The sequence below is a fragment of the Phoxinus phoxinus genome, assembly GCF_949152265.1.
Source record: "Phoxinus phoxinus genome assembly, chromosome: 3".
NCBI lineage: Eukaryota > Metazoa > Chordata > Actinopteri > Cypriniformes > Leuciscidae > Phoxinus > Phoxinus phoxinus.
In genome coordinates, this window is record NC_136878.1 from 3,330,866 (window position 1) to 3,355,771 (window position 24,906).

The 24,906-nt window shown below is 37.3% G+C and overlaps 1 protein-coding gene across 1 annotated transcript; it reads right to left on the reverse strand.

Annotated features, from left to right (window-relative positions):
- Positions 1-201: 201 nt before the first annotated feature.
- On the reverse strand, positions 202-24,480 carry srrt (serrate RNA effector molecule homolog (Arabidopsis)). The gene is made up of 20 exons (XM_079607217.1): positions 24,375-24,480; positions 23,357-23,511; positions 22,479-22,607; positions 21,162-21,308; positions 20,624-20,812; positions 17,838-18,007; positions 16,179-16,357; positions 15,988-16,098; positions 13,401-13,581; positions 12,382-12,545; positions 12,225-12,286; positions 10,289-10,367; positions 10,012-10,203; positions 7,613-7,783; positions 5,142-5,295; positions 3,153-3,346; positions 2,880-3,036; positions 2,186-2,281; positions 1,182-1,284; positions 202-629 (listed from the first exon to the last, which is right to left on the reverse strand). Exons 2-20 carry the CDS (start codon positions 23,473-23,475, stop codon positions 554-556), a joined length of 2,673 nt encoding a protein of 890 aa, XP_079463343.1. The 5' UTR covers positions 23,476-23,511; positions 24,375-24,480; the 3' UTR covers positions 202-553.
- Between the last annotated feature and the right edge of the window lie 426 nt (positions 24,481-24,906).

Sequence of the window (24,906 nt, forward strand, 5' to 3'; positions counted from 1 at the left end):
GCGTGAACTCGACAATCGACTACTGTGGACTTAATGTTCGACTACTGTTAAGGCTAAGACTAAAAGCAGGTTTAAAACTTGCCCCATTGAAGTCAACAGGGTGCAAATTTTAAAAAGAGGATAACACAGTGTAGGCAACACCGATTTTTGACGTTCTCTGTATTGACAGCACTCCAAATTTACAAAAAAATGAGCTCAATGTTAAAATTGACCGGAGTTCTCCTTTAATGTAAAATTATACATGATTAAATTACAATCAATTTGAATTAAATAAAAAAACAATACAGTACACAAAAATAATCCAAACCAAAGTTTTATTGGAAGAAAAAAAGTCCACAAGCACAAGCTCATTCTATAACACTGAGTACGCAATAACACTCGACGTAAAGGACATGCGTTCACCTCAGGTGCAGCGCTTCTGTAATTCATGCGAGTGAACAGAAAGAGACTTCGGCTTCTGGAATGAATGCAAAAACAAGAAAATGCTGGGGGGAAAAAACTGTAAAAAAGAAAAAAGGAAAATGATTAAAATGGAGAGAATAAAACTGGAGCTCTAAAAGAAGTCCACATCGTCTGGTGCGTCTAAATCACGATATTCAATGATATTGCGAGGATCCCCACGCATCATTCTGGAAAAGAGATGAAAAAAAATATTAAAGCTTATCTATTAACATCCTAAAAGAGCTTAATACAACAAGTGACCCTGGATCACAAACCCAGTCTGGAGCCGCACGGGTATATCTGTGGCAATAGCAACTATACATATGGGTCAAAATTATCCATTTTTCTTTTATGCCAAAAATCATTAGGATGTTAAGATCATGTTCCATGAAGATATTTAGTCAATTTCTGACCATAAATATATAAAACATGTATTTTTGTGAGTGAATGCAGCACAATCGTGAACATAAATGCACAACTTTAAAGGAGATTTTCTCAATGTTTACATTTTTTTGCATCCTCAGATTCCAGATTTTCAATAGTTGTGTCTCGACCAAATATTGTCCTATCCTAACAAACCACACATCAGTGGAGAGATTATTTATTCAGATGTCAGATGATGTATAAATCTCAATTTTAACAAACTGACCCATGTGACAGGTTTGTGGTCCAGGGTCACATATCACTCGTGTCCTGACTGTGTTCAGATAAATCAAAACTGAAATACAAAATCAACTCACCGATTGTTTCTAGGTTTTCCGGGGTAACCGCCTTGCCCGCGGAAGTTGTCGTAGTTGCCCCGTCCACCTCCACCATACTGGTTCGGTGGGTAAGGAGGGCCACCTGTTAAACGTTGAAGAAACACCTCAATATGGCATCATTCAGCATTGAAAAAGGTGACAGTCGGGGTTTAGATTTTTAAAAATTGATGTACGGATGCACTGCAATGAAACGGCGCGTTAAATGCACAAATTCAGTTCATTAACTGCAAAATTGATTGTGGAAAACAGAATTTTAAAAACCCTGCCATGTTGTAAATTCTCGGGATGCGCGATATATCGGCAGATGTATATTAATTTTTAATGTTATCTTTATCGGCTCGATAAGAAAAAGTTGGCCTATGTATATATAAGCTGATAAATAATGCATTATTTCCTCCAGCTGAGACTCTTCAGATGCAACTATTCAACATGATGGTTTTGAATTGCTTGAAATATGATTGAAATCACTTATAAAAGGGAAATACAGTTACGTGCAACACAAGTCTATCATATAGTCTACATAACATTATAATTGTGTGCATGGGACATGGATTTAATGGGGAGACTTGTTTTTGCAATCAGGCTCTCACTTGGTAGTAGTCACTTGGACTATTTTAACGATGTCTTTACTAACTTTCTGGGCCGGCAGATATCGATTACTTGGCAGCCCATGGAGTGAGACAGCTCTCAGATTTAATCATAAATATCTTAATTTGTGTTCAGAAGATGAAGGAAAGTCTTACGGGGAACAACATGAGGGAGAGTAATTACAGACAGAGTTTACATTTCTGGGTGAACTATCCCTTTAAAGCTTTCAAATACGTTTAAAAGTAAAAGCTAGATGTACCATAATTGTTGCACCACAGATGAAAAACTGAGATGCATTAAATTGATTTGCAATTGCATCACGACTCCCAGAAGATTTCCACCCTTGCTAACCACCATTCTCACTCTAGCTATACTTCTGTAACACAAACACACACCTCCGTAACCCATAACTGGCGGTCTGGGCTGGCCGAAACCCATGAGCCCTTGAGGAGCCTGAGGCGGGAATGGAAGACCTCCGGGTGAAAGCACTCCTACAGAGAGAAACAAAAATACAAATATTAATTTCATATCTCCAACTTCTGATTTAATATCAAATCAACAAGACTGACAGATGCACTGATACAAATTGGTATAGAAACTATTTTTAAATTGCTAGTAAAATTACAAAGAAATGGCAAGCAACACTTTGGAATTACTTTTTTTTTTTTTACTTACACCAATAATGTACAGGTGAAACTGGAAAAAAATGTATATGGTGCAAAAGTTCATTTATTTCAGTAATTCAACTAAAAAGGTGAAACTAATATATTATATAGACTCATTACATGCAAAGTGAGATATTTCAAGCCTTTATTTGTTATAATTTTGATGATTATGGATTATGAAAACCTTTTCACAATATTCTAATTTTGAATTTGGGGTTTTCATAAGCTGTAAGCCATAATCATCACAATTATAACAAATAAAGGCTTGAAATATCTCACTTTACATGTAATGAGTCTATATAATATATTAGTTTCAACCTTTAAGTCGAATTTCTGAAATAAATGAACTTTTGCACCATATTCTAATTTTTCCAGTTTCTCCTGTATTTACAACTTTGACTTTTTTTCCCCCAGCTTGCTTTACCTTGTCCTGGACCTGGAGGCGGCGGCGGTTTCATCTCTGGGATGGAGGGTCTTTTTGCATCCATCAGGAAGTTGTTGAAAAACACCACCTCTTTCTTTACCTCCTCAATCTTGTCACCATGTTTGTTTAGGATGTGCTTCCTCACAAACTCTGGGCCCTTGAGAGAGATCGATTGATTGATATTTTTATTGATTTAGTAAAAAACAAGCATCCTGATGATACCAGATGAACTACTGCATGAGCAAGGAACGAATTTTTAAAAATCACACACACCTTAAACTTTTTGCCACTTAGAGGACAAAGCCACTTGTCTTTGCCCAGTTCCTGTGTGTTGGCCAACACAAACTTTTCAACTTCCTGTTCTGGATCTTTGCGGCCCATCTTCGCCGCCTCGTCTTCAGACAGGCTTTCCTTTACACTGAACAAGTGTCCCAGCTTCTCTTCAAATGTCTTTTGCCAGTCGGACACTACAAGATGGTCAAAAAAAGCAGTGATTTTTCAGTTACATTTCTTTGAAATTTGTTGCATCAAACAAACAGCTAATCCTGTAAAACCTTTGGCCATTGGTTGAGTCAGAAGTTGCTTTATTTTTAATGTCAAGCATGTCCTGTGCTTTATTTTCTCATTCATGTGTTTGTCAACAAATTTAAGCAGACATGCAATTCACAACTATATACACCCACAACACAGCAATATACACTAAACCAGAGATGTCCAATCCTGCTTCTGGAGGGCCACTGTCCTGCAGAGTTTAGCTCCAACCCTAATTAAACACACCTGAACCAGATAATCAAGGTCTTACTAGGCATACTAGAAACTTCCAGGTAAGTGTGTTGAGGCAGGCAAGAGCTAAACTCTGCAGGACAGTGGCCCTCCAGGACTGAGTTTGGACACCCCTGCACTAAACACTTAATACCACCACCACAATACATCATTATAGATGTGTCACAATATATCGCAATACAAGAATGCAACAATATGTATTGTGTATATTCACCCAAAAGAAAAATTAAAGTTTAGTTTTAGTGTCAGTACTACATTAAACTACTATATGTGACCCTGGACCACAAAACCAGTCACAAGGGTAATTTTTTTGAAATTGAGATGTATACATCATCTGAAAGCTGAATAAATAATCTCTCCATTGATGTGTGGTTTGTTAGGATAGGACAATATTTGGTCGAGACACAACTATTGAAAATCTGGAATCTGAGGAGCAAAAAAATGTAAACATTGAGAAAATCTCCTTTAAAGTTGTGCATTTATGTTCACGATTGTGCTGCATTCACTCACAAAAATACATGTTTTATATATTTACGGTAGGACATTTACTAAATATATTCATGGAACATGATCTTTACTTAATATCCTAATGATTTTTGGCATAAAAGAAAAAAGGATCATTTTGACCCATACAATGTATAGTTGCTATTGCCACAGATATACCCGTGCGGCTCCAGACTGGTGAAGTGATCCAGGGTCACATATATAATAATGCAATGGGGGAATATTTGTGGGTCCTGATATTGCCTAATGTCTAGTTACCAGTGGCCTACATTATTTTAAACATATCCAGAGTGCAAGCATATTCGTCTAAAATAATTATGTATTTTCAGCTTCAGAATCATGAAAAAAAAGTCAATATTTCAATAGTCACTATTGTGCAGTGCATTAGGTTACAACCAAGTCTAAGCCACCCCGTTTCCACCCCGAATGAAATACCAAATTTAGCATTTAAATCAACAGTACATTTTTTTGTTAACCGTTTACCAAATGTCTTGGAGTATCGCAATATCGTATCATGAGTTCAGTATCTTCTTTTGTGCCAAAAATCATTAGGATATTAAGATCATGTTCCATGAAGATATTTAGCAAATGTCCTGCTGTAAATATATAAAACATGTATTTTTGTGAGTGAATGCAGCACAATCGTGAACATAAATGCACAACTTTAAAGGAGATTTTCTCAATGTTTAGATTTTTTTGCTCCTCAGATTCCAGATTTTCAATAGTTGTGTCTCCACCAAATATTGTCCTATCATAAACCACACATCAATGGAAAGCTTATTTATTCAGCTTTCATGTGATGTATACATCAATTTAAAAAAATTACCCATGGTCCAGGGTCACACATCTATCAAATCGTGACATGAGGGTATCGTTACACCCCTACATATATCCTCCCGCCTCAGCTCTAAGAGAAAGTATTTTAAGGCAGAATAAACGACACTTCTACACTAGTCATTTCTTAGCAGCGCTTACCTTCTCTGTGAGTAATGCGGTTGGGGGGAATCGGCCCTCGCACATGGATAATGCCACAGCGGTTCGGCATCTCATCCTCACTCGGGTACTCACAGGTGTTGTAATAATCAATAGAGTGAACGATACGCAGATAGAAGAGGAGACGATCCAACACCTGGGAGAAAACCAACATATTACACTCCTGAGGAATGGGTTTCGAAGGAGAAACTACATTTGTTAGTTACATTTACAATTAATCATTTAGCAGACGCTTGTATCCAAAGCGACTTACAAATGAGGAGAGCAATAGAAGCAATTAATCTAACAATATCTTCCCAGTTTATCCAACACTGTATTAAAAATAAAAATAAAAAAAGATACATATATATGAAAGTTTTGAGAGAAACAAACTGAGATAAAGACCTGGACCCAATTTCACTGACAGAATAAAATACATAAAACATGAAACAATAGTGGCCTAAGGTGAAACAATGGAAATGAAACCTATTTATGAGTTAGGTGGTTTTTTTGCACAATTATATCCATGAAAATTAGGGCTGTGCGATATTGAAGAAAAATGTGATATGCGATAACTCCTTAAATAATGCGATATTCGATACGATAATGCTTAGTGTGTGTAAAATAAACTTAAATTATCTTTAAATTATCTTTAAAATGATATAACCTACATGTGTTTCACATTCTTATTATGACAAGAAAACATCCTTATAACTTCTGAAAGTGAACATCAGTGTTTTACTGTCGCATAAGAAGTGTTATTTTAACATCAGTGTAAACCACAGGGGTTCAGGTTATCCTACATTAGGTTTATTAAATAAAAGATACTGAATCATAAAATATCAAAATAAAACATTGCTTAGTTTTCACTGTATGAATTAAATATATCCTGATACTTATTAAAGCTAAAACAACTTTGTCTTTTGTTTATGACCCCATTTATTGCAAGCTGTTGCGATATGCATATTGCGATATATACATTTGCGATATTTCGATATATTGTGCAGCCCTAATTTATAGGGGTGTGCATTGGCACTGCCCTCACAATTCGATTCAATTACGATTCACCAGGTAACGATTCGATTCAATTCGATTCTACGATGCATTGCGATGCATCAAAATTCTACTGCACACAACAAGGCAATTTTTTCATCAGTCATGAGGCAATACAAGCAGTCATATATTGAACAACAGATTTTTTTGGCTGCTATGTGTGTATTATCACTCTCCTGTATCTTTGACATAAATGTCATTAAACAAAATAAAATTGAATGGTACAGGGTATTGGATATGGCATTTTCAAACCTGAAAAAGAAAACATAAATCACTGCTTTCTAGGGCTGTAATCTCCCAGTTGATTGTTGGTCGATACGTTCTGGCTTGACCAAAATTCTGATTGGTCGATTTTTTGCCGCGTTCATTTCATCAGTTTTGCCGCGTTCATTTCATCAGTTTTGCCGCGTTCATTTCATTCGTTTTGCGCGTTCATTTCATCAGTTTTCCCGCGTTCATTTTATTCGTTTTGCGCGTTCATTTCATCAGTTTTGCCGCGTTCGTTTCATCAGTTTTGCCGCGTTCGTTTCATCAGGTGGAAAGCACTAATTGCAAATGGGGGTGTTTTCAGAGCACCCCTGTTTCACAGGTAACAGTGTGTCTTCAGAACACCCCCCTTGTTTTCACTTCTTTTGGATTAGCCCAACCCACCGGAGAAGAGAGACAGACTGAAGAAATTAGGCTAGAAGGTTTGCAAAATATTATTTATTTAATTGAGAGACCGTTTAATTCATAGTCAGTCCTCCTCTACCATGTCAACAAAGACATCGGCAGTGTGGCAGCATTTTTTTTTTAGAAGACGGAAAATAATTATTGGAGCCCAATGCGCAGTGCCACTGTTTGTATTAGTTTTGAGCCTATGCTTTATTTTTCAGTTATGCATTTTATTTCGTTTTTGCTCTTGATCTGGTTTGTTTAATAAATATTATTTGTTTATTCAAATGGACGTGCCTTTTGTGTTTAAGAGTAAAAGCTTTATGTTAGTCTATTCGTGTCTCAGCCGCGAAGCTGCGCTCCTGTGTTCAGCCTCGTCTTGTTAAGTTTCCCATTAACTTCGTAGAATCGAAATGTGCCCAGATGTCCGCTTTTCCAAGCTTTGGGTGCGTTTTTAATTACCCGTCTATCGCGGTCATCTCCTTCCGCCTCAGCCGTCTTGATTGTTGTTGTTGTTATGCCCACGAAAGTAACTTTATTGTCCAACTCAAGGCGAGAAAATAAACAGTGACATAATCGATTATGGCACTTTGCCGCATCGATGCTGAATCGTGCATATCCCGCATTGCGATGCATCGCCGAATCGATTATTGTTGACACCACTACTAATTTAGCACAAGATCTCCCCTTATGACAATGAACCGGGAATGGTCCTAAAAAAAAAAGAGGCTTAGATATATGCTGGACATTTGAAGTCTCGTTCAGACCTTGACAAGTTTTTCGTCTCTCTCCACAGTGATCTCGGTGGGGTTTCCCTCTTTGGATCCCTCCTCGGAGTCGGCTCCTCCGGCACTTCCCAGAAGCTCTTCCTCCTCTGCACTCACTTCCTCTATGAGGTAATCAGTGATGTTTTTCAGAATGGGGTTCTGAGCAGGGATCTGCAGAAAAAAAGGGAAAACATAAAAAAAATAAAATAATTAGATAAAAGCTCAGTGAAGATGTTTCCAAAATAACTACTAAAACCAAAATTAAATTTGTAATTTACATGAAAACCCAGACCAAAATTATTTAATCAAATATTATATACATAGTCAAACCAAAATTTATTCAGACACCTTGCTATCCTCACTTACATAAATAAACTATAGTGTAAATAGTGTAAACTATAGTAAAAAAAAAAAAAAAAAAGAATTATATCTGATGTCTGAATATTTTTTTAATTGACTGGACAAACATTTAAACTTCACATAAAGCAGTTTTTATATAAATTCTGATAATATAATTCCATCTCCAATATTTTTATTTTATTTGACAAGCTATGGACAGTTCATTCCTGAGGTAAACGTAACATTACTTGACAAGCTATTTTACTGACATCTTTCTGCTGATTAAACACTGATTGAATTATAACGAGACATTTCAGAAAGTTGTATTGTTTAGTAAAGAGAAAGAGTTGATCATGCCACAATATTGACAATCCAGCGAGTGTCCTCCTAACAGCTGACAGACATGTTTACCTATTGTAGCTTATCCACATTACGGCTGTGAGATAATTAGAATATTTGTCTAATTAAATTACAATATTATTTTTGGTGTCAAGAGGCGCTTGAGACATGATGACGACGTAACTGACGCGGTTTGTGTTTGTTAGCTTATCCAGTATACAACGAGGTGCGACTGCGTTGTTCATTTGAAAAAATACCAGGAAAAGACTTCCTGCTCACAAAAACTGTCAGTTGGTGACAAAAATCGGGCATTGACATACTTGACCAAACCTGGCATGAGCGTGTTTTCATCAGCTGGAAACATTGTCAATAAAAAGCGCTCAGCACTCGCTGCAGATCAAGTTTACCGTTTGGTGTTTTTGACTAACAATATGTAGATGTAGTGAACAGAAGTGGATTGTTTCTGAATGGCAGTTTGCATTTTGTATTCATGTAGTACATTACGCTGTCTGTTGAAGCGTGTTTTCTCAGGTTACTGATGCACTTACAGTTTTATGCACTACTGTAAACTAATCTTCCTTGTTTATTTATGAACAATTGTTTCAAAAGTTAATTCACTTTAAAAAGTGAATGTCATTTCAATAAAAGCAGCAATGCTTGATTTGGTTTATATTTGCTTATTGTGCTCGCTTGCGCCCTCTTGTGGGCATATAAGACAATACAGTACTGTTTAATCTTAACATTAAATATTGCCTTTAGAATTTGAATATAATATGCTAATATTTAAGAAAGAAATTCAAATTCAGACATTTTGACAGCCCTAATCCACATTGTGTGCATGAAAATACACACTGACAGTCAAAACACATCATTTAAACATCACTGATTCAGCCCTGCAAAACAAACTTGAGCATCACTTAGGGCTGGACGATATGGCTGAAAATTGTATCACGATATAAGCGATTCATATCGGTCGATATCGAGAATTATTGATATTTTTAAGGACCAGGAGAAAAAGAGATTACATTTAAACATTTTTATTTTAAACTTAACCTTCCTCAGTTATAAAGGCAGAAATGTCAACACAATCATGGAAAACACCTTAAATAATTAAAATGTAAACATAAGTCTAAAATCACAATGAACACTTAATTACCTCTTAACATTAAGGTGCAAAATTAAAGAATACGCAATAAATGCTTAATAAAGTGTAATAAAATAGTGCAGTGTTAAATATAAACAGAGAGAAACCTGAGAATAACTATTTTCTGCAAGTTTAGTACTAGGAAGTTCACTAGCGGATTCACCTTCTGGCGAATAAAGGGTTTTAAAATATGTGCAGTGTTTTGTAAACATAGGAGAAATTAAAATATAACTGGAGGTAGACTTTACATCTGCAACATAAAAAACAAACCTGATACAGTCGCCAGCCATACTGGCGAGCTGACTTTTCCTGTTACATGATTGGCTGTTAGCGTGTCACTCCCTACGTTGCTAGGTTACCAGGGAGTGAGTACCTTTGTTCATCCAACCAAACTTGCTTTGCAACCTCTGGTTTCTTCCGACGAAGAAAAAAATAATAATTATCGAACGCATTTTTCATTGATATTGATTACATGTCTTGTACAAGACATATCATTATTGTTTTATCGCCCAGCCCTAGCATTACTAGTCAAGGTATTTCAAATTGTATCAGTCTGAGGTTGTGCAAGTGAGATTACCTCTAGAGCGGCCGTCTCTTCTCTGGGTTTGTGGTTCCAGAGTCTCTCCCGGTCATCCAGTGCATGGATCAGTTTAGCAGCCATCTTGATGTCGTTACGGAGAACCTGCTTGTGCTGAGTCATTCCGTTCACGTTACGCACACGGCGCGCCAAATCTCGATTGACTCCGGGAGCCAACTCGCAGTCCCGCAGCTGGGCGAAGAGGAACAGGGGGAGAGAATGAGCGAGACGCTTGCTATGCATGATGGTTCGTCAGGCGGATGGCTCTAGAACTCACCCGGATGTTCTGCAGGTTCCAGCAGATCTCTTTGATGTTCACACCCCTGTCGAAGGTCACCCAGCAACGCCTAAAAAACCTGGGCCACACAGATGAGAAATTTACTTACAGGGTTCCTACACCTTGGTTAACTCCTTTCAAGGACTTTCCAGGTCCAATACCCTCAAATTCAAGGACTTAATGTGGGGACACATTTCAAGTGAGAGGAAGGTTACATCGTGTTACCTTGTAAGATACATTGTTACAGTTTTGTGCGTGTGAACGTCATAGAGACAGAGCGTAACGCGTCATAATCTGAAGACCACGCCCACCGGGACAATCCAACTGTCTCCATTGACTCTGCATTGCGAGAGGCTGCCTCCTTGTCATTTCTTGCTTCTAACTAAAGACAGAAAAATGCCTAAAAGCTGCTGTGTGACGAGGTGTTCAGCAAACAAGCTAAGAAACCCAGAAATACGTTTTTATAAGCTGTCGACCCCAAAAAACGAGTGTTTAATGACTTAAAAGTGGACACAGGCTGGAACGAATGGGTAAATTGTGGGATCCTGACACTAAAAACACAGTTGCGTGTGCAATAAGTTAAACATTTGGTCACTGGTGAGTCAAATATCCAAATGTCAGTTTTATATATTATATTTCTGTAAGATAAGCGATCCTGTGTTGGCGATAACGTTCTTCTCCAGCGGGCGTACGTTAGTTCTCAGAGAAATGAGACACGTTACGCTCCGTCTCAACTGCCGGATCCACTTTTATGTCCTTATACACTCGTTTTTTGGGGTCGACAGCTTATAAAAACTTATTTCTGGGTTTCTTAGCTTGTTTGCTGTACATCTCGTCACACAGCAGCTTTTAGGCATTTTTCTGTCTTTAGTTAGAAGCAAGAAATGACAAGCCCTTTCAAGGACCTGCATGTTTATTTACAAAAACTTTCCAGGCCTTTCAAGGACCCGTGGGAACCCTGCACTTAATTTAAATGCATGAAAGGAGATGTGGGAACTTTAAACAATTTAGTGAAGCACATAAATATTGGCACATAAATTAATGTTAATTTAGTAAAAAGTTGGGGGGGATATCAAGAATAGAGCTATGGTCTGCACTCAAAATTCAAAGTCCTTTTAGTCACTTTATTTCACTTTTTTTTTTACAGGAGAATAATACAAGAGACGTTTTGGCTTGCAAGCCTTCCTCAGTATGGAAAAAAAATAATATATAACCGTTTTGAATCTACTAGGCTATAAATACTATTTTATGTAAACGATTCATCTTTTAAATGGAGAAAAATCTAAGTTTAAAGTTATCTAAGAATTAAATTAAATAACATTTATTTTTATGGCGTTTTTCACAAAACCAGGTTATGTTCAGAGTTTTAAAAAATACATTTAAGACTTTATACCTGCACAAATACAATTACCACCATGTCCATACAGAAACAAACCAATACAATCTTGAAAATAATGTATCTCAGATTCTCTTCATTAAACTGCTGGACACATTCAACTTTATACTGCTTATGAGCAAAATGTGGAACTGCAAGTTTAAAATACTCAAGGTGTGTTTTATTCAGCAAATTCATGTTTAAAATTGGTTTGTACCTGTATATCAATACATGTGTATCAGAAGTTGACCAATATTGGATTTTTTACTTTGAGATGTGCAGCGATCACATTCTATAAATTAAATGATAGCCTTTTAAAGTGAAATAATCACATTAGGTTTTATTACAATTCCTGTTTTTACATCCCCAAATTTAAGACCTCTTTCAATAATTAAAAAATGTGTTATAACTTAGACATTTTATGACCTTAAATTTGATAAAAACTGAATTTATGATATGAAGGACCTGCAGTGATATGAATTCATATTTCAAAAGCAGATTAACAGAAAATGCAACAAATCACAGTCAAATATCCTCTATCCTTAATGTAATTCAACTTACCTGCGCTCTGGCTGCGGTTCTGACAAACAAACGCGCATAAATCCTGGATAACGTCGACACAGCTGCCGAGAAAGAGCCAAGTCTTTAGTCATCAGCATTCAACAACGACATGGACAATAACAGCGAAACTCAGCAGAGTTTGTGTGTGAACACTCACAGCGACGATCTCCGCTTTAGATATGGTGGGAGCGATGCTCCTCATGAAGAGAGAGCAGGTCCTGTGAAGAGGTCGAGGTCGGGGAGGCTGATCATCCTTCGGCTTCTTCTCCTTTTCTTTCTCTCTTTCCTTCTGCTCCTCCGTCCGCTCTTTCACATCAGCGGCTTTAAAAGACCAGAAGCATGTTTGTCACAACCATGAAACTTTAAAGAGATAGTTCACCCAAAAATGTAAATGTACCTTATGATTTACTGACCCTAAAGCCATACTAGGTGTATATGACATTCTTCTTTCAGACAAATACAATCAGAGTTATATACATTTAAAAAAATGTCCTAGCTCTTCCAAGCTTGATAATGGGAGTGAATTGCAATTCTGTTTTGAAGTCCATTAAAGAAAAGTGCATCCATCCATGATAAAAGTGCATCTATTCATCATAAAAGGAGTAACCTGTGACGCATGCATGACGTCGGATGTATGAGTATCATAAACTGACGCCTCTTAAGGTTTCAAACAAACAAGCTCCACCAATTCCCTTTAAAAATTATTGCAACTGCAGTAGCCACCGTTCAACCTGAAGAGGGCAGCACTCAGACGTTTTTACACCACATATTGTAGAATTAAAACACTTTATACCCAAATGTCAAATAATTTACTTCAATCGATGAACACAATTAATAAAGCCCCAGTCTTACAGATCATGAACTAAAAAAAATTGTTTTAGGGTTTAATTACCCATTAAATATGGCCTTTTTTTTTACATGAAAATTCACTTCAGCAGAGCCGTTTCGAGCACTTTTATCATGGATGGATGCACTTTAATGGACTTCAAAAGAGAAATGGACATTCACTGCCATTATAAAGCTGGGAAGAGCCAGGACATTTTTTTTATTTAACTCTGATTGTATTAGTCTGAAAGAAAGTCATGTACACATAGGATGGCTTGAGTGCAAGTAAATCATGGGGTTATTTTCATTTTTGCACACTGCTGATTCATTGCCAGAAGCCTTGACACTGACCTTCCCCCTCCTCTTCTTCCTCTTCCTCCTTATCCTCTCCCTCGTCGGGTTCTCTCTCTTTCTCTGAGGGTTTCTCGGAGCAGTGAGAGTTCGAGTCGGAGTCGGAATCGGATTCGCTCTCAGATGCACTGGCTTCATCTTCACTGTCTCCACTGTGCTTCCTCTTCCTCTTCTTACTCAGCTAGCGAGAGAAAGAATGCAGTGTTTTCCATACGAGTTTACATATTAAATAATATATTTTAAAGTCTATAAACATTCTAAAAAAAAAAAAAAAAAAAAAAGTATATTATTTTATTTACTGTACACTTGCATTACATGCAAGAAGTTAAAGCCTTGAGCTTTTATTTAGGCTAAAAACTGTTGGGAGACCTTTACATTTCTATGACAAAACGTGTATACAAATGCTTTCTTACATCCGTCCGCAAAAATGTTGGAAATAATGTGAATATGTAGGGCTGGGCACCGAGTCTCGATACTTTTTAGGTACCGACCGAATTGCCTCGATACTATCGAGTATCGAAAAATGACATGTTGTTCGGTTCCAGATTTCGATACCTAAGGAGTTAACTCGTCAACGTCAGTGCTCAAACAAATACATATGAAATGCACAACGACACACATAAAGTCGCTCACGCACATACACGCAAACTCTCTTCACACGAAACACGCGGAACTCTCCTCGCACACTCATATGAGACGCGCGCGCGCACGCACAAACTCTCGACACGCATACTTATAAGCCGCGAGCACACACACACACACAAACTCTCCGCGCTCATATTCATATGAGACGCGAGCACACACACATAATACCTTAAAGATGTGGAAAAATCGATCAAAAGTGTGGGTACATTTCTCCAGGCTCGATGCCAACAGCGCGATGCAGTATTTGCGGTAAAATAATTGCTGCAAAGACCGGTACCACGACAAACATGATGAAGACCTTGACAGTGCACGGAGTAAACATAAGAGCAGAAAGTTGCTCCGTCTTCGACTGGTAAATGAAGAGATATCTTGTTGATCACTCCAGTGTTTATATTGCAATAAATAATAACCTACTGAATGTACACTGCCGTTCAAAAATGTGTTGGTTAGTCAGAATTTTTTTTCAGTAAGGATGCATTAAAGTTATCAAAGGTGACATTAAAACATGTGTAATGTTACAAAATATTTCGTTTTTAAATAAATGCTTTTCTTTTGATTTTTTTATTCATAAAATAATCATGAAAAAAAATATCATAGTTTCCAAAATATTAAGCAGCAAACTGTTTTCATATTCTGAAGGGTCATGTGACACTGAAGTAATGATTTTGAACATTCAGCTTTGACATCACAGGAATAAATTACATTTTGAAATATATTAGATACGATTTTAAATTGTAATACTATTTCACAATATTACTAAAGTTTTACTGTATTTTTTTATTCAAAAATTCAGCTTTGGTGAGCATGAGCGCTTTATAAAACATTTTTTATTCCTTTGTGCACTGGCTAAGGAGCATGAGTCAAACTGAAAAAATAAAACTAAAAAAATAAAAGTTTTTCTGAGGTAATATGTTATGTAATCTTGTTAAAATAGATTTCATAAAATTGGTATCGAAAAAAGTATCGTTAGGAACCGGTATCGAAACTGAGGTATCGAAATTGGCACCGGATCGAAAGATTTTGAACGATGCCCAGCCCTATGAATATGAAAGTGTGACTGATGCATATTTCATTCCCAAATGCACAAAAAAAATGAACACATGCAGAGATTGAGTTTATTGTGAACTGACATGCTTTAAAAATCATTTGAGGCACTCTGTTCTAGTGAATAGTGCTGCGAACATGTCCTTGATTGATAGTCGGGCTGAGCAAAAAAAATTATTTTCCGATTAATCGATTTTTAAAATGTGGTTGATTCAAAATCGATTCTCAAAGGCCAAAAATCTATATTTTTTCCCATATTTATTTATCACCTCCACTTATTTTTCCTCCACTGTTCATAGGCTTGCAGCCTCCATGTTTTGCTCTGAGATTTGATGTTAGTTTTATCATAAACATAAAATAACCTGATCCTGTCTGATCAAGGACTTTTTCCTATTTTCAGCATCAATTTTTCATCTCTCATCAAAATCCTGTCTATTCATTGTATGCATTTGAAGTTGGGTTTTAATGTACTCGAGTGTACCTAAAATAAAAAGAGTTTAATATACAGGTCTGTGGCTCTTAATTTCTTTTCATTAATTAACCACTTGTAAACTTATGTTCAGTTTTTTTTTTAAATAAATATAGGATTTGTATTAAATCTATAATTCAGAGACGAATCGGGAATCGAAATGGAAAATCTGAATCGATACCCAGCCCTAATTGATTGATAGATGGGTCAAAACACAATGATAGAGATATTTTATATTTTCGATTCGACTATCGCCGGGCCGCCACAGTGTAGGTCATTAATGGGAAACACTGGAATGCCATTACACTGGATTGCATTGAAAGCAAGTAGACACCTAAGATCTAATAAAGATAACACATATTTACAAAGCAGTCTGGCCCAATAAATGGCACGTCAACTACCCAACGCACTAGTACTTAGCTAACTAACCTTCTTGGGTTCTGGGATTGGTTCGGCAGGTGCTTCCTTCTCGGTCTTCTCTCCTTCACTCCCTCCGGCAGAAGCGGCTGCATCTTTCTCAGTCTCCTCATCAGCCTCTCCCTATTGACGTACAACATTAAACCTCATCGCTCCTCCCAATACTGCATGATCCTTTGATCCATTCTGCAACATTCACTCACAATCTTCTCTTTTTCAATAGAGGGTTTGCGCTCGACATCCGCAGGCCGGGGCTCGTCCCGTTTGGGAGGTTCAGAACCAGGTCCACCAGATGAGAGTCTCTCTCGCTCCTCTTCTTCCTCGCTGGGCTGTTCGAGGATACGCAGGTCATTGTCCCCTCCTCCTTCCATCTTTATCACGGCTAACGAAAACAAACAAAACGCTTGCTTTGAGGAAATCCAGTCAAACCAAAAATGATTCAGACACCAGATAAAATTGATATTTTTTACTAGTGGGTACCGGACACTGTAGTTAATTTATGTAAGTGACGATAGCAAAATAAAGTAAACTGACATATTATACCCAGAAATTCTTCATACAGTGACTACCAGTAAAATTATTCCAAACCAAACATTATTCAGACACTTTGACCTGACCATTTTTTGCTGAAGTGTTTTTTCTTTAATTGCGGATGCAAACTTTTTACAACACAGACTGAAAATTAAGCATTGCTTGGTAATTGGTTGACCTAAATTGGTATTATCTAAAGGCGCTTTTCCACTACACAGTACCAGCTCGGCTCGACTCGAATGAAACATTGACAAGTTTGAAGGGAGCCTCTGTTTAGGCTATTAAGGAAATTTAATTTTGCCAAAAGAAGAACTTTTATTTTAAATGAATGTTATTTTTAAAGCAGCCTACTTCAGTGTGATATTTTACCATATCATCATGCTTACCACTGAGAATTTGAATAATTGTTTGTAATGTGATGATCAGATATCTAAATCAGAGAATATCATAGGTTTGGGCGGTTGGATTATTTATTTTTAACAGCGGATTCGGGGGACTCAACGTGCACCAGATTAATGAATTTATCTTTAAAATGTAAAAAAAAAAAATCTCCCTTGGGGGGGTCCCCCCCCGGACCCCCCCAAGAGGTACAGAGATTCACCCACAAAAATGCTGTGGGAACACAGTAGGCTATGATGGTATACGAAAAATACTAATTGAATTCTTATTAAAATACATGATCAGGATTTTACCACCTCCGCCTCGCTTTGAGCCAGGCAAAACCCTGGTGTCTGAATAAATTTTGGTTTGACTATATACAGTAAAGACCCCGATATTAGGGATGTGGCGAAGCCGAAAAGGAAATTACGGATTATACAGAGCCCCTAAAGAGATCGCTTTTCAATGCGTGCTTACTTTTCACTTTCAAATTCACGATCACGTGTACTCTGTGTGAATACAGGGAAAGGCGTTACTGACCACACATTTTTCAAGTACTGGCCTGGACGCGCGAATGAGGGGAATTCGCGTCTACTTAACGCCTCATTCGCGCCGCAGGACCTCTAGACGCGCATAAACGCATCTTTACATTGACTTAACATTGAAATAATTCGCGCCAGACACCATTCACGTTTGGTGTGAACGCAGCATAATATAGGCTAGTGCATATTTAGAAAAACCGTCCTCTAGAGTTGCATTATAGAGTTCTCCGTGCCATTGGAGAAACACTAACCAAATGTCACCGTCCATTCAAAATGGTCAAAAAAATTTACTGAATTTTGCTGCATCAACAAATGGCCACAGTTTGGAATGATATGAGGGTGAGTAAATTACCATTTTAATTTGTTTAGATGATTAAAATGAGCATGCAAAAGAAAAGCACTTCTCCAAACCTGCATCTAAAATCTTGGTGATTTGTGGAGCACGCTCAATGTCCAAAGTGACGGCTTCAAACCAGCTAGTGTCCATGAGGTACATGTAGACGTTCAGCCGGTTCTGTAGAGCACTGTGGGATTCTGCTTTGCGCCTCCCAGCCTCATCCGGGTGGTACTTTGAACGAAACCTGACAGGCGGACAGACGAGAAAGAGGGACAAATGGGGTGTTTGGGGAAGAAAACAATACGTTAGCAACCATTTCCCAGTCATGCAAGCTTTAACCTTGTCCTAAAATGCTTTGATAAATCTAAATATAAACCACCAATTCTTAAACTAAACAATTATATCTAACAACCTTATTATCCCACATAGTCATATAATATTGTAGCTCTATTCCAAAACTACTGAGCCGTTTCCTTCTAAGATTTATTGTTTGGCTAGATTCAAAGACAGCATTGCATGGCTCCTTCCAAAATGAGACGAGAAATTATGAATATAGATATTTAGCAACATGTTATTGCCAAACTGTACATGTAGAGCATCCCAAATCATTCAATTCCTGATGTTTTGTTCTAGTTAAGATACGATCTTTGAAGGTAGCTGTATATTTAGGCAGTTGACAGCACACTAGGTTTTTGAATAGAGCATATGACAATTTATTGGCTGAAGTTAAAGGATTAGTTCACCTCAAAATTAAAATTTCCTGATAATTTACTCATCCCAATGCCATCCAAGATGTCCATGTCTTTCTTTCATTCAATTGAAAAGAAATTAAGTTTTTCTGAATATAATAGATTTCAATCGCAACCAAGATGATGAAGTCCAAATCAATGCAGTTTCAAAGGGTTTTGAAGTGCTTCAAACGGCTCTGCACGATCCCAGCTGAGGAATAGGGTTTAATCTAGCAAAACGATCGGTCATTTTCTAAAACAAATAAAAATGTATATATACTTTTTAACCACAAATGCCCGTATTGTACCATCTCTGATATGCACTACGTATTATGTCATCACGTTGGAAAGGTCACGAAAATTTTTTTCTAAATTCAAACAAAGATGTCAGACGATTTTGAAGTTGGGGGAGAAAAAGATGATTTTTTCGCCCTTCCCTACCCTTTTGAACCGGAGTACACAGACAAATAACTTAGATGACGTGAACGTGACCTTTCCAACGTGATTACGTAATGCCTGGCGCGTCGCAGACCAGCACAAGACGAACAATTGTGGTTAAAAAGTATATAATTTTATTTATTTGTTTTAGAAAATGACCAATCGTTTCGCTAGATTAGACCCTATTCCTCAGCTGGGATTGTGCAGAGCCGTTTGAAGCACTTCAAAGCCCTTTGAAACGGCATTGATTTGGACTTCAACATGTTGGTTGCGATTGAAATCCATTATATTGATAAAAATCCTGAAATGTTTTCCTCAAAAAACTATTTCTTTTCCATTTAAGAAAGGCAGACATGGACATCTTGGACGGCATTGGGGTGAGTATTATCAGGAAATTTTCATTTTGAGGTGAACCAATCCTTTAAGTGCACTTGTCAGTCTTACTAACATACTATAAAAATAACTTGTGTTTAAGTGTGTGTAATACAGTAACACTCACCACCAAAGAAGAAAAATGAAAAACAATAACAACTGATGCATTATCAAGAAATGAAGGTCAAACAGTTGGGTGAAACATTTTCCATTGTGTGCACTAAATTTACCTGATGTACTCCCCGCATTACAACACATATACACTGAGAGCGGTCTTCTCAGAGGAGTGTGTACATTTGGGGGGGTTTTGATTGATCCAAATATCAAAAATGAAAAAGAAAGGGGAAGAAAGGCATCACACACTACAGAAAATAAAAAAAAAATCTTTCCGAACGCGGCGGCAGGTTTGGATTGTGAGTGTTCGACTGTCTGACTAAGAGCCCTGGTACTTTGATTCTAATGGCAGCTGCATTGTGCGCAGTGCAAACCCTGACTAACTAACAGCGACTCCTGCGACGGGTCCAAGCGCTTTTCTCATCTTCCAATACCTTGTGGAGGTGGTGATGGAGGGAAGAAGGGTTTTTGTTAATTTGTAAACCAAAAAAAAAAAAAAAAATCAATATGCAAAAACCTGAAAAGAAATGAATGTTTAAAACATCTGCATCAAGTCAATGACGAGACCAATTGAGTTGCTGTAGAGACAAACTGATGTCAAAATAGACATTATCATTCAATCTTATGGCAAGTAAATGATGAAAAATTTCAATGTAAAAAAAAAAGGTCTCAAAACAAAACTGACAGTGGTAATAAATTAACTACGCATTAAAATATAACTATATGATGCACCAAAATTTCAGCAACCAAAAATAATTGGTCGAATTAATTTAATTAACGCTCTTCTGATGGTGCGACTGTCACAGTGACTATTTACACTGTAGCTGCATCAGTTCAAGCGCAGGTGAACTGATAACTATTAGTTATAGCACAAAAACAAATATGAACATCAGAAGGTATGTTGGAAAATTAAAAAAATAAATTTCAGTAAAAATTATTATTATCTATTTGGTGCATCACTTGTATATTTGACTACAAAGTCGTACTACAAAAAGACAAAACTGTATAGCCAAAATCCTTTTAACATAATTAAACTATTCTAACCAGAGGTGTCGTTATAAACTGATAGAGATAGTCAAATGTTCAGGAGGATGCAGAAATCAGCCTCTTCTTTGTTGAGATGCAGGACTTGTTTCGCCCACTAGCTTAATGCACAAACATCACCTAAAAACAAAACACTAGGGCAAAAACAGCAACTGTTGTCGTACCACTCTTCATCTTTATGGGCCAGGAAGAAGTCCTGCATCTGCTGACGCCTAAAATCGATCTTGTACTCATTGTAGCGTTTGACCGACTCCGTCTCATCCACAGAGTCATCCAGAGACAGCAGGAACTCCTTAAACGTCTTCATCACAGGAGGGGGAGGACCAAGATCCATATCGTGGATGTTTCCCAGCCTGGAGGAAGACCAGAGAGAAGAACAAATGTTTAACACACAGGTTTAAATAGAAGGAAATTAGAAGGAAGCTGCCCCCTAATAGTAGAGTTACCGTTAGTAGACTAGAAAAGGCTTGGTCGACTAAGATTTTATTAGTTGGTTAGTCGCAGAAAAAAAAGAAAAAGAAAAAAAATCCACAAGAGGTGGCGAAATTAGGCAGGCTGTAACGGACAGATCGTTAACGAAAGATCACATTTTCTTACACACAATAACAACAACATGTTGTGCTTTTGAAAAATAATGGTGCTTTATCTTTTTTAAGTCAAGGGCAGCCCTAGAAATGGACTTTACAGCTGCTCATCTCTCACCTGGCCTGAATGGGGATCCCATGGTGAGGCTGCATGAGGTGCATGTCAGGGTGACCCCAGGGCTGCGGGGGGGCATAGCTGGGTCCTCCACCGCCTCCATAGCCAAGATCATAGCCACCATGGTACGGGTCGCCTCCATGGTCATCCCTGAGAAAACAAATGAGAGGGAGGAAGAGATGCAGAGTGAGGTTATGGTCTAATTGTTTTCCCCAAGCAAATAATCAGTCTACAATAGAGGGTATGCATTGACGTCACTTAAACTAATTTGCTTAGTGCTGCAGGGATAACACATTTGTAGACCAAAACCTGCATTTTAGCACTTCCAGTTCCACCATCCTGAAGTGAACAGGTTTTTTTTTGTTGTTGTTGGTTAAATGCTTGAAACAAGTCTGTGGTGAACACAAGCTCAAGATATTTTCACGTTTTATTCCAAGACATAAAATACATGAATAACTGTGTTTTTAATTCACAAGTGTAAAGCTTTTGCTTTCTTGAAAAATGGGACTACAGAGATTATCAGGGACATTAAACGTCAAACAGGTGAACTCATCTACTCACTATTTCACAGCCTCATTGAGTTTATAAATCATGCTTTTTCAAACTATTCTAACGAATTTTTATTTAGTTTTTTTATTAAATAAAGTTGTTACAATAAACGCATTATATTTAAATTGTAGGCTACTACCAGCTGTTGTAGGGCTCTCTGTGTTTACAGCATTAGGTGAGGGTTTTTTTCCTTGTGAAAATTAACACCCATCTTGTGTACCTAATATTTATCCAAATGAGTCAATATTATCAAATCACAAGAATTTAATTGAAATCATGAAATTTGTGTCAAGCAACAATACAAAACCATAGCTTACCAGAAATTGTAGGTACCATGTAAACATTTTACCCCCATTGAAATTGTCTATTTAGGGTTTAAATGCATATTTTGCCTGTCATTTAACTAAGGTGGAATTTTTTTTTCTCATATCGCAATATAATATCGATATCGTCCGGACATCGGAAAATATTGTGATATGTATTTTTGCTCATATCGCCCACCCCTACGCTAAAGACGCAATATGTGAAAGGCCCCTTGGCTCGCGAGCTACCTCCAATCAGGCCACGAGCTACTGGCTCGCGAGCGACGTGTTGGAGATCCCTGGTGGAGTATGCATGCACTCTCTGCGTGTGTGTGAGGGATAAGCTATACTCAATTATGTCAAATCGCACATCGTTAAAACAACAATTACGATATTATCGCAGACGATATATATCGCACACCCCTAAGTGGGATTGTACAAATACTCTTCTCTCTCTGACAGGTCTTACCAGTCTCTCCTCATGCGCTTCTGCTGGGGGCTCATGTCGTGACGTGGAGGGGAGAATCTCTCTCGTCTGCCTCTCTCGTAGTCCCGGTACTCTCCTCGACTGCGCCGCTCACGGCCCCGGTCCCACTCTCTAGCCGAGGGCCGCCAGTAAACGACAACCACAAGAAATGCATATAAAAATGTGCAAACATACAAGCCTTTTGACTAATATCATACCCAAGAAATTCAAATGGAGGACCTGAATTATAAATACCACTTGCTACAGTTACAAATCACAGTTAGTTGTGCATACAGTAATACTTTGCAACCGACTGGTTGAAAAAGAATGTATTAATTCTGAGTTTTGTTAGTGAAAAAAGTTGTAAAGTGTGGTGTTGCATGGTTTTGACAAATTAAAGTCTACAGGTTATACTCAAATTTGAATATGGTGCAAAAGTTTTAAGCCTTTATTTGTTATTTTGATGATTATGGCGTACAGCTTATGAAAACCTTTTCACAATATTCTAATTTTGAATTTGGGGTTTTCATAAGCTGTAAGCCATAATCATCACAATTATAACAAATAAAGGCTTGAAATATCTCACTTTGCATGTAATGAGTCTATATAATATATTAGTTTCACCTTTTAAGTTGAATTACTGAAATAAATGAACTTTTGCACCATATTCAAATTGTCAGAGTATCACCTGTATATGCGTGTGTGTCTCTATATTTAGATCTATATACTGTTGACATTTAATTCAGAACTGATTACTTTGATGGAAGTAGTAGCAGATGGAAATGTGTACCTTGAAATGCAATGCAAGTCGCTTTGGATAAAAGCTTCTGCCAAACGCATAAATGTAATTCCCTTCTGCAGGTTAATTCCCTCTTCCTCACCTGTCATTCCAGTCATCTCTCCGCCGGTCCTCTCTCTCCCGGGAACGGTCGTAGTCGCTCCTCTCTCTGCGGAATTTGTCTCTGCGTCTGCGGTCGTACTCGTCATCGCTGTCGCCCATGGTGTTTAAATAAGGACGAGCGTCAGAAGAGGTTTGCTGTGATACACAACAGAGAGGAGATGAATGTGTTATTATTGACAGATTGCATCTATACTCGACTTCACAATGTGTCACACAAATGCATCAAAATTACAAATCCTCTTAAAGGGATAGTCCGACCTAACATTTTAAATTTGTCATCATTTACTCACCCTCAAGTGGTAAAAAACTTTTTTCTACTGAACACAAAATATATATTTTTTTTTTTTAAATGTCAAAACTTACTATCATAGTATTTTTCCCCATACCATTCAAGTCAATGGGGTCCATCAACTGTTTAGTTAAGCATATTCTTAAAAATATATTGTGTGTTCTGGAGAAGAAAGAAACTCATACAGGTTTGGAAATTGAGGAAGAGTAAATGACAGAATTTCATTTTTGTGAACTATCGTTTTAAAACACTGACTTGACACATTCTTCTTTTCTTTTTTTGTAATAGCTTGTGTGTAGACACAGAGAGCACCGTGTATTAAATTAATAATATAACTATGATGAATACACAGTCATATCAGGAATACACAGACTACGCACACAATAGCGAGCGCCATGCGCGCGCGTCCAGCTCGTGCCCCGACACACCAACCATCAACTTAACCAGAAAAACTAGTGTATAGTAAATTATCGAACATTTTAGATACCCAAAGAACACGTAACGCGATTAAACACATAATAATCGCAGATTAAGAACAAATGGCACGTTTTCATACCGGCTCCGTCGAGTTACGCAAGGAAAAAGTCGCTAACCGCAACAAAGAGGGACACGTTCAGACAAACTTGGAAAAATGTGACGTACAACTTTTAGTCAATGTTTTAAAATCGGTGGTAAGACACACAATAATAGTTTTATGTCCAATACTAACCAATAACTAGGTTTAAAATGCTTTAATCTGGTGAACTCCCGCCAGCGCACGACCGTCCTGAACTACAGCAGCGGAAGTGACGTACATATACAACGACGGAACTACAGCGCCACCGTGTGACTGGATGACCGCAGTATTAACGGCCATGGAAAGGTGTGTTTCTTTCTTATAAAGAAAAACAAAACTAATCACTAACGTGAATATAGTTTTAGCAAAAATAGAAACTTTTTATTTTATTTTACAAGGAAATTCAAATAGATTTATTGGTCAGACCGATAATCTTTAAATTATTAACATCTTGCCGACAACTGGGCCTGTTAGCAAAATTGGTCAGTTTTAAAAATCTACCAAGTCAACAGATAATGTAAAAACTAATTTCAAAATGTACAACATGTAAGTTAGTAAATTTTGAGTTCACACAAATCAAGGTTTTATTTTTATTTTAATCTTATAAACATTTATCAATTCGACAAAACTTTTAAAACACGGGTATTATTAAATAGTAATTTATTAATAAATAATGTAAATAATT

Bases quoted from the DNA above. Each gene is read 5' to 3' on its own strand.
- srrt (XM_079607217.1), bottom strand. From the start codon at position 23,475: ATGGGCGACAGCGATGACGAGTACGACCGCAGACGCAGAGACAAATTC. The intron at 20,813-21,161 runs GTGAGAGATGAG...GTCTTCCTCCAG, and splicing joins GGGATCCCCATTCAGGCCAG to GCTGGGAAACATCCACGATA. The intron at 630-1,181 runs GTGAGTTGATTT...TCTCTTTTCCAG, and splicing joins GGAAAACCTAGAAACAATCG to AATGATGCGTGGGGATCCTC.